Raw genomic sequence first — 15,805 nt, 5'->3', positions numbered from 1 at the left:
GAGATTATTCATAAAGTATAACATTTTTGCCACACTATTTGGTAAAAGCATATAGAAATAAAGTCTAAATACAGACTTTTCAGCTGTTAGGCTTGAAAAGGCGATAAACTACTCCGTATGCATATATATATATATATATATATATATATATGTATATACAATGTGCTAAACAATAAAGGGAACACTTAAACAACACAATGTAACTCCGAGTGTTACACACTTACATACACACACACACACACACACACACACACACACATACACACACACACACACACACACACACACACACACACACATATTGGGATTGATGTTATTTGTAATTTGACAGAAGAGATTAGAAAACCTCGGAAACTCTGTCTGCCCTCGAGTTAACTCTGTGACCCAGTGGGCTGTTCTTTTCACATTTGACTCACCTGAAAGGATGGAAAACATGTCAAAGGACAACTCCTGAAATGTGTCAGTCAAAGACTGATGGGAACGTGTTCACAATATGAGAGCAGCCTGGAGGCGCCTTTTTTTTGCTCTCTTCAGAGGGAGGGATCCTTACAAGATCCTTTAAAGCTGATGGACGGATACTGACAGTCATTTATTGCTGCAGAGCCCACCTTAAGGTAACTGACCTCGAGCTGCATGATGGGTAAGCAAAAAGACATTTTGGAGAAACTGGCGGGGACCTTCCAGATCCGACACATGCTCCTCCGCCAGGCCCTGGCAGAGTGCCTGGGGACCCTGATTCTGGTGGTGAGTAACTTGTTTTTATTCCAAAGAGAAGAAATTATGATATATTAATGAAAATGCTATGAACCGATACTCTTATCTTTTATGTCCATGCATATATATGTGTGAGCCCCAATTGTGTCGGTTTGTAAAGCCACAATGTGGACATAGGGATGTGAACACATACACATGTTCAAGAAGATGTTATGTTGTTCTCAAAATACCATTTTGCAATTTTGCTGTTCAAAATTAAAGAAAATGTAATGTCTTAAATATGTTCTTATCTGACCAAGAATCTTGTGAAAAAACAGATCCAGACCTTAATGAAGTGATCACACGTGAGGAATGTCTATGTCTTCAGTGACCTCACTGATCAGGAACCTATCAGTTTTTGAAGTTTTTAAATAGCATACAATCTTATTGAGTCTCTACTAACTCTTGAAAGCCTGTTATTCTGTTTTTGGGTCCTGCCTGACAAAAGAATGGCAAATTACAAAATATGAGACAATCAAAGGCAATAAGATTTCAGAGCAAATAAAAGATGACCCCTAACTACTGTTCAAAATATAGAAAAAAAATCACGGAGAAAAGATTAAATCTGTTGAGAGTTGTTAGAAATGATTTTGTTTGAAATCTGATAAAATAAATGCTTTCCAGCACCGGTATAGGATATAATGAATGTTCCTAAAATCTCGATTTGATTCAAATATCGTTGGCACGTTAAAAAATGTAGGGTTTGTAATATTCTGCAGTTACTAATGAATTGCCAAGTATTCCTCTCAGAGCATGAGGATCAGATGGTCAAGGCCCTTTTTACTGTTAAATATGGGGTCAGCATTGTGAATGAGATTATTATTATTTTTAATATCCTCCGTATGGTATATTGACGATGGGAACTGAGGAAGTCAACCTATCTAGTAAGACCTTATTGTTTGATGACAAAAAAGAATAAATAATCTGTGACTCGACACCATCTATGAGATGACTTTATTCTCAAAAGTTGTAATTTAAAAAAGAGAAGGTCGACTGATCTCATTAAATTACTTTTGTGCTCGATATCTCTTTGTGTCCCACTCCAAAGAAAAACTCATTTTGATTACATACATGTTTTACCAACAGACTACCTCATGCAGGGAAAATTCCTCCAAATGAGATCCATTTCAGCACAAACACTGGATTCTTTGAAAATAAAAACCTGGTGCAAAACAACCTCCACATAAACAAACCTTTCTGGTATTTCTCCGGGTTACCCCGCTGATAAAAAAAAATATTAGGGGGCCATGCCCCGACTGTGCAACACCAGAGCGTTTGTTTTGACGGTCTGTGAAGCCGCGACTGATCTGATCATTTCACTAGACCTTTCGGCTGTGTTACCGATCAGGTCCTCCATGTGGTTGGAGATGACCTTCTGTATGAGGGGTGAGGGGGTGGGGGGGCTCTGCAGGTGGAGTCAGGTTGTGGTCCACATCAATAGCCTAACACAAAGCCCACCCTCTACATACACATGACCTCCGAGGTCAGACACACCCAGGCAGAGACAGAAAGCGCTGCTCAGTGAGACGCCTGACTCGGGGTGAGGACTTTATTATTCTCTTTGAAGAATTTCTACTACTGTCCATCAACAAAAAGAACCCATCCCCATTGTTGTTTTTCACTTGACAGCATACTTTTGAATGGATCTACAACTAAGGGGGGAAAGGGAGCACTGATTAGAATTCTAGATGGTTTGTGTGAAGTGCTCTCTCCCCTCTCTCCTAGATGTTTGGTTGTGGCGCAGTGGCACAGGCGGTGCTGAGCGGCGGCTCTCATGGCACCTTCCTCACAGTCAACTTTGCATTTGGATATGCCGCAACTTTGGGCATTCTTGTCAGTGGGCAGATATCAGGTAGGGCTTTACCGTCCTCTCATGTGTTAGCACTGAGAATTACATCTAAAATCCGGTCAAGTGAATCATTTCTTCTCTCATAGACTAATTGAGAAAGAAAAAAAAAAAGGTAAACATTTTTTTTAATTGATATGGTTATTGTTTATACTCTGAGACAATTATACCCAGTAATATAGTATGAGTGTAAGATATAATAATGTTCTTGTTTCTTATTTCAGTATTTCTCAAATGGGGCGAGCGTATCCCTGGAGGGTGTATCTTACATAATACCACAACTAAATTGCAATTTCCTCCTTGCCATCGAGAATAACAGAGATCCTCCGTGAAGTACACATCTATATTTCTCACTAAACCAAAAAGCACCTCATAAAAAAAAAGGAGGTGGCTCAGTTTTAGTGCATCATGACAAGATTCTGAAATATAGTGATGTTAAGCTCCACAAGGTTTTTAGTTGAGTTTAGTTCAAATTATTTTTTAGTATTATTTTATGACAGTATACCTATCTTGGGACTGAGTGCTGATGAGGTGAATCCAAATGGTGGGCACTGTCAGACTAACAGAGGGGGGCCAAAAAAAAAAAAAGTCGGAGCCGATGATGAGGAGCTCATAAAACACAAGGTTTCCCTTATGGTTTTTTTTTTTTTTTTTTTTTGGGTGGCCCTGGGTTTCGTCACAGTTCTCCGTTTAACTCCCACAATCCAAAAACATGCAAAATGTTCATTGGAGATCCTAAATTGCCTAGACGTGTGATTAGAGAGTGAATGGTTGTACGTCTCTATATGAAGGGTGAACCCGCCTCTTGTCCAGTCACGGCTGGGATCGGCTCCAACAGCCTCAATCCTTGCAACTCTGAGTACTTGATAAGAGTTATCAATGATAAATGAGTGAATGAATGTTTCATTGTGTTTCAGAGAGGAAAAAAACAGAAGCCTCTTCATTTATACAGACAGAAAGAGAGAAAGACAACTTCTTGCCTTCATTCATTTATATGTTTTTTTTTCTTTTCTAAAGGGCCAAGTGGAAACATAGCATTTTGGTTGAGAGGATCACAGAGTAGCATCAGTCACTTGTGTGACAGTCACAAAGCACCGATCACTCAAAGATCATCCAAGGACTCTTCCTCTAGACTTCCTTTAGAGAAAACAGCCAGTTATTATTAATGATGGTTGGACAGGCACTAAATATCACTGGTAAACTGGCAAATTATCTAAAATTGAGTATTCGCTATGTCGCTGAAGTGTAAGCTAGGCCAAAAGAAAAGCAAAACAAAAAAATGGGGAGAGGCAGCAGCAGAATTCAAAGAAGAGGCAGCAATGCACCAATGAAAAGTTTAAAAGAGGTGCGCACAGAGGGAGAGGCCACTTAACCCTTAACTCATAAACTACGTGTTCTATAATTGAAAGGAAAGGGAGTGAGTCAATTCTCAATCCGAGTTTCCTCTGTCAAAAGCAGCGGCACTACAAAGGGCTCGCCAGTTCGCTCACACTCACTCCTTCATTGATTTTAATGAGGCTGTCCTCCTGTAACATACACTGAAGCTGAAAAAATAAGTCCCCGCAGTAATTAGAGAGCCCCGATCGCATGTTGAAGGCATGCGTACGAGGAAGGTGCCCATATGCGCGTGCCCTCCGAGCGAGCCAGACATTTCTCACTCTTTTCATCCTTCCAGTTTAATTTGTGTCACAGGGACCATCCGTTCTTCTTCAGCCAGGACTTTAGAGAGAGTGAGCCATATGCTGCACGCAGCCAAGATAAAGCCGTTACACAGAATCTGAGCATTGCCGGACAGTATCTAAAGCCTACACCGAGGTTTACATTTTTCTATCCTCTTCTGTAGGTGGCCACATGAACCCGGCTGTGACCTTCACGCTGTGTTTACTCGGGAGAGAACCTTGGAGGAAGTTTCCATTATTTTTCTTCTTCCAGACACTCGGGGCGTTCTTGGGTGCTGCAGTTGTATATTGCATGTATTTTGGTAAGTCTTTCGGTAATTCACAACGGTAAGGGGGGGGGGGGCAAAGCCAAATGGACTCCTCTTGGCCCTCTGGGTCCTCCCAAGAGACCAAGATAATTATAAAATCTTATTCTCAGATTTTAATACTCACTGATGCAAAATTGCTGTTTCATAGTCACAATCACATAACTTGATGATCTGAAGGGGTTTTTCACATAGCAGGTATGTTTACCAACCCTTCACGTGCACACAGTGCAGCAGTTTTCTGCACAATTCCAAAACGCCGCAGCCACTTCCCGTTGCCGTCAAGTGAAAATTCCGCTTCCAGACAGTGGTTGTGGCTTTTTATGAGATGGGATGTTATTCGGTTAGTGGTGACGGCTCAACCCTCTGACAGCAGAGCTTATTTGTAATGATGTGGTTCGTAGCTCATAGAGATCAGACTTTATCTTTAAAAATTCTTCCTTTTTTGGGTCTTTGAAAGTCAATTTCACTGGGGAATATATCAACACAACACCTCCTTATTTACATGGAGTTTCCTTTTGATAATTATATCCACAAAACCTCATATTTCCCAAATTAAAAGTCTGCGCTTGTGATATCGTTTCCCTCAGCACAGATCAGCAAATATTTGGTGAAACAATGAAAGGATTCACTGCACAGAAGCTTGATGTAAATCCGGGGAATGGTTGTGAAATGCTTATTCGCAGAGTTATCCTACATTATCCTACGTTATTCATTATATTCCAGAGAAGTAACAGATAATAGTACCTGTAACACAGGCACGCATCTGTTTTATTTATTTATTTTTTGCCCTTGACACACTAAAAAAAACTCAAGCTGTAATAATTAGCCGCAGGGCCACAGTCAGGTTCCATACTGAGATGGCTAATTCACAGATGAGACCTAGACTTCCGGCATCTGCTCGGGGGAGAGCCAACCGGAAAGCTTGCTTTTTAATATAAAAGGTTCAGAGCTGAATTTACACAGCCACGTTCGACTCATAAACTGATAATTATATTTTTTGAAAGGGAAAAAAAACAGCCATATCATCTCGTTTAAATCTCAAAAACTATTACTATGCACACTGCCGATCTCCTCATAAATGCTAACATGCCCTTTCGAAATAAGTTTATATTGAAAATGTGAATCAGTCCTGAAATCTCCATGGAGACGTGGTAGATTTATGCTTGTGTATGTTTCATTTGGTTTTATTGGGTGAAATTTGTTTATTTGCTCAGTGATATCTTTGTATGTCCAAGCTCCCGTCTAGAGCTCCTTTCTGCAGCACTATTGCAGCTTTGTCCCCAAACAGAAAAAGATATGAAAGAAGTGCATGAATGCCACTGCGTGGTCGAATCCTTCAGAACTGAAGAATGCCACCAGTAAAAGGTTATGTGAGATTAGCGGCATGAATTTAAGTCTTAAATTTGAGCTTTGCACCTTGATCAGTGAGTCAGAATCCATGAAACGAATGCAGCTTTGAAATTAACCTGAAATAACTGAGGAAATAATTCAAGTGATGTGCACGTATTGCCATCAGATGCATTATGGGATTTTAGCCAAGGAGAGTTTGCTGTGGAGGGGAAGAACGCCACCGCTGGAATCTTTGCCACTTATCCATCAAAACATCTGAGTTGGCTCAATGGAGTATGCGATCAGGTACAGTCGACTTGATTTTAATAAGCTACCACTAGTTTTGCATGAACCTAACAAAAATCCTACCATTCGGTCTTAATTTCTCTCTGATCTCTATGTTAAAGACAAAACACGGAGGTTGATCTGCTCAGTGCATCTCAGTAACTTTCTAACAGGATGGATAGGATCAAGAATGAGTCTATCAAAGGAAAAGAACCTTAGATGTTTTGGTGAGAAGGTCAGAGTAGCCAGACTGAGATGGTTTGGTCATGTACAGAGGAGGAATAGTGAATATACAAGACTGTCTCAGAAAATGAGGATATTGTGATAAAGTTCTTTATCTTCTGTAATGCAATTACAAAAACAAAAATGTCATACATTCTGGATTCATTACAAATCAACTGAAATATTGCAAGCCTTTTATTATTTTTATATTTCTGATTATGGCTGACATCTTAACAAAACTCAAAAATCCTATATCAAAATATTATAATATCATGAAAGAGTATTTTTTGTTTTTTAATTGCATTACAGAAGATAAAGAACTTTGTCACAATATTCTAATTTCTGAAACAGTCCTCTTATAGGTAGACGGATGCTGGAATTGGAGCTGCCAGGCGGAGGTCTAGAGGAAGACCAAAGAGAAGATTTATGGATGTAGTGAGAGAGGATATGAAGGTAGTTGGTGTGAGAGAGGAGGATACAGAGAATAATGTTAGATGGAGAAGGTTGATTCGCTGTGGTGACCCCTCAAGGGTAAAGCCACGAGGAGAAGAAGATCACTCAATTCATTATTTATTTCAATTCCTATTTTTTTGATAGATACAAAACCTCAAGCTAGTCAGGATGAAGCGATCTTCTCACGAATGATGTTATTATTTATGCCAGGTCATTAGCGGAATTTAATTACGGGTGCAAGCCTTCAGAAGCAATACTGAATGTTGTGCTGCTTTTAGCAGTCAGATTTTATGTCTCTGCTAATAACAGCCAGAAATATGTTTTGCTGAATCTCATGATGTCAACGATGTTGAAATTTGACCTTTTGGGTATGAAATGTCAAATTGTCTACATGTTACCACAGAAGACAGTTTTCTCATTTGTGAGAAATATTTTTCAATATGATGACTCCTGAACTTTGTTTAGAAAGCAGTCTGTTTCCCGTCATACTAATCTCAGCCTTTCACCACGACAACGTAACGCATGCTTGAGGTGGAGTGGGCAACAGTGGCATGCCCGAAGTATTCCCTTTAGGCAGGCCTCTTGGTGAGGCTCAAAATATCAACAAATAACTTTTTAATAACTCAACAGAAGTGTCTCTTCCCAGACTCTATGGCCAATCAAGTCGAGGTTATCCAAGATAATCCGCAGACTTTGTTATGAGCATTGTCACGTAGAGACTCTGGATTGTTTTTCTCAAGAACCTCTAGAGACCCTAATTTAGACCCTCATTATAGGGCGGCTGGCTTGTGGATCTACTTTGGTTATAAGATCTAGACCAGGGGTTGGCAACCCGCGGCTCCGGAGCCGCATGCAACTCTTTCATCCTTGTGATGCAGCTCCCTGTGGTTTTTTAAAATAATTAACGAGTATTTCATCAAAATGTATTTTATTTTAGTTTCTTCATTTTTAAATGTAATTTTAAATTTGAAGATTATGGCGATCTTGTAATATCTAAATAAAATATTACATTATTTTTCTCACTCTTAATAAGCGACTTCATGTGCTAGTAAAAGGATGACAGAACGCAGTGGGAGGACAACATTTCTAGTTTGCTACCGGTGGATGATTTGATTTAATTTAACTCTTAATTTAATTTTGTTTTTTTGTTTTTTTTTTCATAAGTAGAATAACTACTCTAATGGTCATTGAGTATTTTGCTTAAAAGTAACCTTCAGCCAACATATTTTTTTTCAGAGTTCAAAATGTTTTATTGCATGCAGAAACATAATATTGTTGTTTTGCAGTTGTTCATTGATTTGAAAAAATGCAACACATATCTTGTCTATATTTAGCATGTAGGCAAAAAAAAAAAAAATGTTATATGCCCTGTTCATTAATTTTAAATTTCAAAAAGGTTGTGTGGCTCCCAGTGTTTTCTTAACTGTGGGGAAACAGGTCGGAATGGCCCTCTGAGTGATAAAGGTTGCCGACCCCTAATCTAGACCCTCTAATGGGTGTTGGCATCTCCATCATCACTTACAATGAATAAATATTCAAATTATTTTCAGAATTCTTACAGCCACCACAGAATTACATGGACAGATCATTTAAACAAGATTTTCCCTGTGTACGACACAAGACCACTGTTACTAAGGCAATAAATAGAAGTAAAAAACAAGTACAAGTGAGCCTGCATCTCATCTGTTCAAAAGGGGAAATTTGAATATCTCCAGGTCAATTCTTTTCTTTGCTCACAATGCTAGGAAGTGACAAATTATCATTCATCAATGCCAAGGTAGTTTGGCATCGATTTTCTTGTTCAGCCAAAACTGGCCTTCTGAGTTCAAAATTTTATCAAATTTTAGTGATTTTATTCAATGCTTCTTTTACATATTAACTCATACATGATTTTCTCTGCAACCAGGTGAGAAATACAACCCAACAGGAGCTGACATGTTGCGATTCTCGCAATTTCTCTTTCCACCTCCGTTGCTGTTGTCGTGCTCCCCGTGTCCTGTGCTGTTTGGAATATGTCACAGTATGCTGTGCAGGATCTCTGATCTCAGGCACTCATTAAAAAAAGTTAACAAGCATGACAAATTTAATAGGTATATCTTTTTCTACCGGAAGAGATGCTCTCAAACTTTCCGTGATGAATAACTTTATAAGCCTTTTTGCTGTATTTCCAACTTTTTGTGGGTGACACAAATCACAGTTTTCTGGAACCGATATGAGTCGGGAAAAGTAAACAGTACAGTTTGAGATCAATATACCATTGCTGGATATACTAAGAAATTAAGTTTCTAAAATGTGTTTAACGATCATGATCAGGCTCATTATCTTCTTCTCCTTTCAGCTTTTTCCTTCAGGGGTCGCCACAGCGAATCAACCTTCTCCATCTCACACCAACTACCTTCATATCCTCTCTCACTACAACCATAAATCTTCTCTTTGGTCTTCCTCTCGACCTCCTGCCTGGCAGCTCCAATTCCAGCATCCATCTAGCAATATATTCACTATCCCTCCTCTGTACATGACCCAACCATCTAAGTCTGGCTTCTCTACATCATCTCTCCAAAATATCTAATGTGCTGTTCCTCTGATAATACAGAATGAAGGATGAGGCAATTTAGAAAGTTTACTGAGGAATATTATTGGAATATCAATAATTTTGATCATCATTGCCTTCTTTTCTCTCAACCATTTGGATCAACCAAGCCCAGATTTATACTTTCCACCGCAGAAATGTTACCCTAAACATTTTGTATTTCTTGCCCCTAATTATCGGGATGATTAACTCAAAGAGTTTGGCTTGAGACATTAAATACTACAAACAAAAGGGAGAAACATTGACGTTTCCGATTCTGGAGAATTTTACGTCAAATCCCAGTTGTGTGTAGGCATGGATTGGCCACATCCATGCAAACACATACAGAAATTGCTCTTTGGCAACATTATGGGAAAGCATTACATAAAGGCATGTCACCAAATATTAATGTTGTTGTTGTACCTGTATTGTATTTCTAGATCATTGGAACAGCTGCACTGATGATGTGCATCCTTGCCATTGTCGATCCCAACAACAACGCAGTGCCCCGGGGTCTCGAGGCATTTACTGTGGGCTCTTCAGTGGTGGTCATCGGCCTGGCCATGGGTTTCAACTCGGGCTACGCGGTGAACCCGGCCAGGGACCTGGGACCGCGCATCTTCACGGCTCTGGCTGGCTGGGGCCCCGAGGTTTTTCTGTGAGTGTCTTGTGACTTGCTTAGAAAATATATAATATATACAATTTATAATATAAACACTTTGAATCCTTGAATATGAGAAACATCCCAGATCATGACTGTAGGGAATGCAAACGGAATTCTTTTTTTTTTTTTTTTGTTGAAGAAAACTCTATTTGTTCAAAGTGTCAAGTATCTAAGTTGGTAAAATTAGAAATTCCATTGAAACTGCTCTAAACATTAATGATTACTCAGAGTGCTGAGAAGTTTAATGTGGAAAAAAAACAAACAGAAATGTCTCTGTGCAGAAATCATGAGCAGTTTCATGGAGATGGAAAACTGTTTCTCATAAAATTATTAATGTGGATTGTCTTGAGAAACCGAACAAGGGGTTTAGGGAAGAGATAGTGCTGTTGAGTGCAATAAAGTTACACTTTACGGCTCTTTGAACACTTTAAGAGAAAGTACAGGGAGTCCCAGTGTGTCGGAGGAGAAGCTGGCATCGATAGGGCCAGTGTATCCAAGATTCAGAAGCTCAACACTATGATTAAATGAGTCCAGAAATGAGATTCCAAATTCTCACTGAATACATCCCGATTTTTAGTCAGATTAAATCGAAGGTATTATTTTACTTTGCATAGACAATGTCAATAATTCAACGCGTGCAGCTGCTACACAGGTCTGAGCCTCTGGAAACCAATGCTCTATTCACTCAGGGTTCATGACACTGGATCAACTTGCATGAAGCTGCTCTCAATGATATATTGGCTTGGGACAGAAATAAAGGGGGACTTTTTTTTTGTAACATTTCCTTTAAAAAAAAAAAAACACTGAATTCTCTCATATCAGTCTGATGAGACCCCAGACATGCGGCAAGATGTACCTCAGCCCCAAACATTCCTGATTCTGCTTCCCATAATGGCAGTTGCAACATCTACTCTTCCATAGGGACGCAGTCATGGAGGCTGGGGATGTGGTTGTACAAAAGTCTCTTGTTCCAAATTTTAACATTTTTTTCTCTGTCTCTAAAGACTTTCTTTCAATAACTGGGGACTGAGAGAGTTGTACAGTGCCTTATGTCCCACTAGAGGAATTATGCAGCTGCTCTGCACTGCATGGTTACAAATCAAACATACATCATAGCAACCCATTGCATTTCTTCTTCCACGTCCATCATGAACACCTAATTAATTTGGCAGCCATCAGACCAATAAAACCATGTAAATGTGTAAATACCAACCATTTAAATGTGTAAATACCAACACTGACATTTGGAAATATTCAGCTGAAATATTAAGATGCATCGGGCCTTTCGATTTTCTCTCGCAGAGTGAGCTCCTGCTGGTTCCTTGTGCCCACCTGCGCCCCGTTTGTGGGTGCGGTGGTGGGCGTGATGGCGTACCAGCTCATGATCGGGTGTCATTTAGAGGGACAAGTGCAAGAGAAGCAGAGGAAGAAGGAGGAAGAGGAGGAGGAGGAAAGTTTTAAACTTTTCAATGTTTCAACCGATGAAAATGCATGAACACATTTCTACTAATTTACTAAGAGTTCACTATAGTTTTTCAAATATTACCCCAAATAGTAAAAGTAAAATAGTTTCCTGAATGAAACATTTTTCCCCCTTTCATCTGCAGTTTCTGAGAAGACATGCCACGTGTCCCAGTTTGTTTTCAGTTACGTATGCTTTTCATCTCTCTGCTTGCACAAAACTGTTTCCTTCATTCGGCATGTCTGACAAGACTCGAACGTCAACCCGCAGAAGAAAAGGCTAGACAACAGTCTCATTCAAGGGTTGGAAGTCTTACACATTTCAAGGAACCTTCAAGTTCATCCAAAATTCAAAAAAGCTTTCAAAAAACACGTATTGTCACCTACAATTTCCCCACCGACATTTTAAGTCTTATTGTTCTTTCCATGTGTTTATGCCTTTAAACGCCTCATTGCAAGTTTTGTCTGATGTTTACTCATTTTAAATGATCTGTCAAAATAAAAGTGTGATCATCTAATTCTATTTTTTTTTTAAAACATCACTCTCATTAATTGCTTTGTTGTAGGCTGATGCACAATCTTAAGCTACTCTGCCAGAAATGCATGCATAATAGATTCAGTTTATAATTGTCAATACCATTAAAGTTGTGTTACATGGCTTTCTTAGGTTGTACTCTCTCGGGGGAAATCTTTCTCCATCATTTTGACGGTACGCCGAATATTGACTACCTCATTACACCATTACACCATTACTAGAACTAGTTAGCAGGTAACCGCTTTCAAGTAAGAGAACACCGCTCTGGATTCCAGCATGCACAGTTATGAACTTTAACACACTTGTCATTCCTCAGTCACGAAGTGAATCGGCGACTGTCGGCAACTAGTCAAAACTTTTATTTCAAAAACATGTCTCCGTTCCTCTGCTGGAAACTGAGCTGATCACTTCCAATCAAATTCCTCTCAGAGTGAGCCGAAAGCTTAAGTCACACCGTGGTTTACCAGATGCATATGGAGACTTCCAGAAGGAAATGTTTATTAAAGGACATTGTTGAGCGAACAAACAGACTGACAACAATTTCATCGAAAGTGGTACCGAGGGCCTCAGTAGAAAGTGGGACAAAGGGGTATTGGAAATTAACAATGTGCCGGAAGGTAAACCGAATGCTGCAGCAGCAGGACTTTAAATCTGAGTTGATTTTAATGATTGGTCTAATGACTGAAGCAACTTCTGTCTTCATACTTCCATCAGCAGAGGACACTGCTGCTCAGCAAAACACCAGAGGGAGATGCAGGCTTCTCGTTGACTCAGTCATGTCCGACACACATCGGTGTATTCATAAGAAATAAATATAACTGACCGATCTTTCTCAAAATGTTTTACAATTTTAAAAGAAGACTTCCATAGTAAATGTTTGCCAATATCATTAAGTGCATCAATATTACTAATAATAATAATAATAATAATAATAATGAAGTTTAACTTATCCAAACAAAAAAGAAACTCTGTAGCTAGAGAAAGTTATAATTATACAGCTACTTGCCAGATTTCTAAATGTCCTCAAAACATTTAATTTGTCCCTTTTGGTTTAGAATGCCGCAGGTGGTCGTGCCTGTTGGGAAGTTGATCTTTGTTTGAAAAAAGAGGTCAGAATAGGGCAGAATGGGGGGGTTGGTCAAAATGACACTTAAACTACTTCAAAATGTGGGAAGGCAAAAAATCAGATAAAATTACAAATCACTCAGCATCAGTGCTCAACCTCACACATCAGAGCAGCAAAAGTAAATTCTGTGTTAGCTATTGCTTAATACATTTTTAGTCTCTGAGAGAATATAAGTTGGCCAGATCATACAATCACTTCAACTTCAGAGACAGATGTCTGACATTTGGTGCCCGTCTCTGACGTGACCTTTGTTATGGTCGACCACACACTTCTAGCATCAATCTAACTGTGTGCATTTGATATGGTAATGCACTTTTTACTCCTGGGGAGACGCCTTTAAATTAATGAAATGAGTTTAATCTTGCCTTAAAGACGATTCAGTTGTGAACCGTGAAAAAAGTAGGGAAAAAGCAAAAATAAAGTCCGTACACATATCTCATTGCACACAAACAGTATCAGTTATATAAAATAGCAAATGTAGGGGATGCTTTGTGTCCCACTCATCCTCTCAGTCATAGCGCACATGGACGATTCAAGCTGAAGCCTGGAACCACAGCGTCATCGTGTGGTAACATGGAGTATCGTAGAACAGGACTTTTTTTTTTTTTTCTCCATTTTCTCGACTGTGTTTCTCTGTGAATGCTCCATTGAATACTGGATAATGGATATTTGCTGTCCTTGTGTATTTCTCCAACACCAAATGTATTTGTTTTTAAGACCAGGGAAATGTGTGTGTTTAGAACGGTGTAGACTTTGAATTGAATTGTCAGAACAAATTGAATATATGGTTCGGCTACACTGCAAGAAATCCCCTCCACCTACAAAACTTAAAAATAATCATCGGAATTCATGTTCTCTGAACTCCATTTGGGAGGCTGCAGTTCAATGGCTTTGTTTCCAATCGGTACGCTGCCCTTCATTGTTTTTTTTTTGGTTTGTTTTTTTTTTAGTATGGCTATTTAGTCAATAACTACAAATAAAGGCTGTTTGATTTACTGACTGAGGGGGAAATCAAGTTCCGACATGTTGTTGCTGTTGATGGGCTGAAAAGTGCTCATTGACTTGCAAACCTCTGAGTGATTCTGCACAATGAGGCAGGACCTTCGGAAACAATTGACACAAACTCCTGCACACTCACTCTTTTGTGAGATACACAGATTTTCTGCACTGTGACAATGAATGGATGCATTCTTCAACAACCCTTTCTATTTATTGCAATTGAAACACAGACTGCGTGTTTCTTAGTTGACTGTATCATATTATGACCTGCGTAACAAGTTATTCCGGTAACTGCCCATTAAATCAGGTCATGAGCCATGTTGATGTGCTTTTTCCAAATCCACATCATCCACACTCTTTAGCGTCATGTATTGCAACACAGTGCACAATGGGTGTCTGTAAACAGAATTTTCAGTTCCAGTTAATACACCTGGGTGTTGAAATTGAATACTACAGGCCTACATGCACCAGAAAACTTTGTGTTGACTCAATATGTCCATAAATTCACATCGACTAACCCATCTGTATTGTTCCTTCAAATGACTCATACCTCAAGTTTGCAAATATCCTGTGGTGAGGTCAAGCTGAGTTTATCTTACAATCTTTGTTTCCTAATCCAACTTATGAAATCAAAGAGATTCTCGTAACAAGTAAACCTGACTCTGAGGTGGCTTCATTTGTTGAAGGACAACAGCAAAACACTTATACATATGCAACATGGCCAAGTTGTCACTTTTTGAATTCCAAGTGTCCTGTTGGCTATTACAAGTAGCGTTTATGAAGGTTTGAGATTTTCAATCTCTTTCATTCTAATTTCTGCTAAGACAAGATAAACATTGTAATATTTTATAAATATTACAAATTTATACAATACACATTGTAAAATGGGTTTAATCTTGCAAAAGAATCTGCAAATAAATACATTGATGATTGGATAATTAGATAAATGAATAAATAAATTATATTCAGTTCAATAAAACTGATGAAATTGTGCCATGACATTTCTAAGAAAATCATTTTTTAAATTAAGAATCATCCTTTAATACAAACAAGTTTTCCTTTTTACTGTCTTTAACTGCAACAAAAAAGGTGACAGTGATATTTTTCCCTTTCTACTGCACAGATATTTCTTGTTCTCCAACAGTGAAATTCAAGCTATACCTTTATACCAGCAAAGAAGCTTCAATGTCAAATATCATGTGTATGCTTTGTTCCCAAAAAGCTATTAAAAAGGTCCTGTGCCTTGTTGCACGGAGTGGGCAGGTTAACAGCATTGTTATTTGCAAAACCATCAATCTCACTGACCACTATTACTCTCTTAATTCAAATTTTAAGGTACACCAAATATTTATCAAATACCTTAACGGCTTCCGCCTCTAGACTGAGAGATGCCTGGAACACACAAACATTTTCGCATTCCAAAATAGCAGGTTTATACATGATGGAATGGATAAAGATAGTGAGATTTACATTCAGGAAATAAGAAGACAGGAGACAGGTACCACACCTTGGATGATAACGAAAAAATTCTGTGGTGAATTTCCTTCAGGGTTTTATCAAATGGTTTTATCAAAAA

At 38.8% G+C, this 15,805-nt stretch overlaps 1 protein-coding gene across 1 annotated transcript; it reads left to right on the top strand.

The window, feature by feature from the left end:
• Positions 1 to 636: 636 nt before the first annotated feature.
• LOC147231142 (aquaporin-3-like) lies at positions 637 to 11,838 on the top strand. Its single transcript, XM_086153076.1, has 6 exons — positions 637 to 744; positions 2,479 to 2,605; positions 4,443 to 4,580; positions 6,103 to 6,221; positions 9,885 to 10,102; positions 11,411 to 11,838. Exons 1-6 carry the CDS (start codon positions 637 to 639, stop codon positions 11,601 to 11,603), a joined length of 903 nt encoding a protein of 300 aa, XP_086009202.1. The 3' UTR covers positions 11,604 to 11,838.
• The last annotated feature ends 3,967 nt before the right edge of the window (positions 11,839 to 15,805 follow it).

This window comes from Fistularia commersonii, chromosome 9 (genome assembly GCF_037954325.1).
Source record: "Fistularia commersonii isolate RoL2024-O1a breed Wild chromosome 9, RoL_Fcom_v1.0, whole genome shotgun sequence".
Classification (NCBI taxonomy): domain Eukaryota; kingdom Metazoa; phylum Chordata; class Actinopteri; order Syngnathiformes; family Fistulariidae; genus Fistularia; species Fistularia commersonii.
This window is presented reverse-complemented; position numbering and strand designations above follow the sequence as displayed.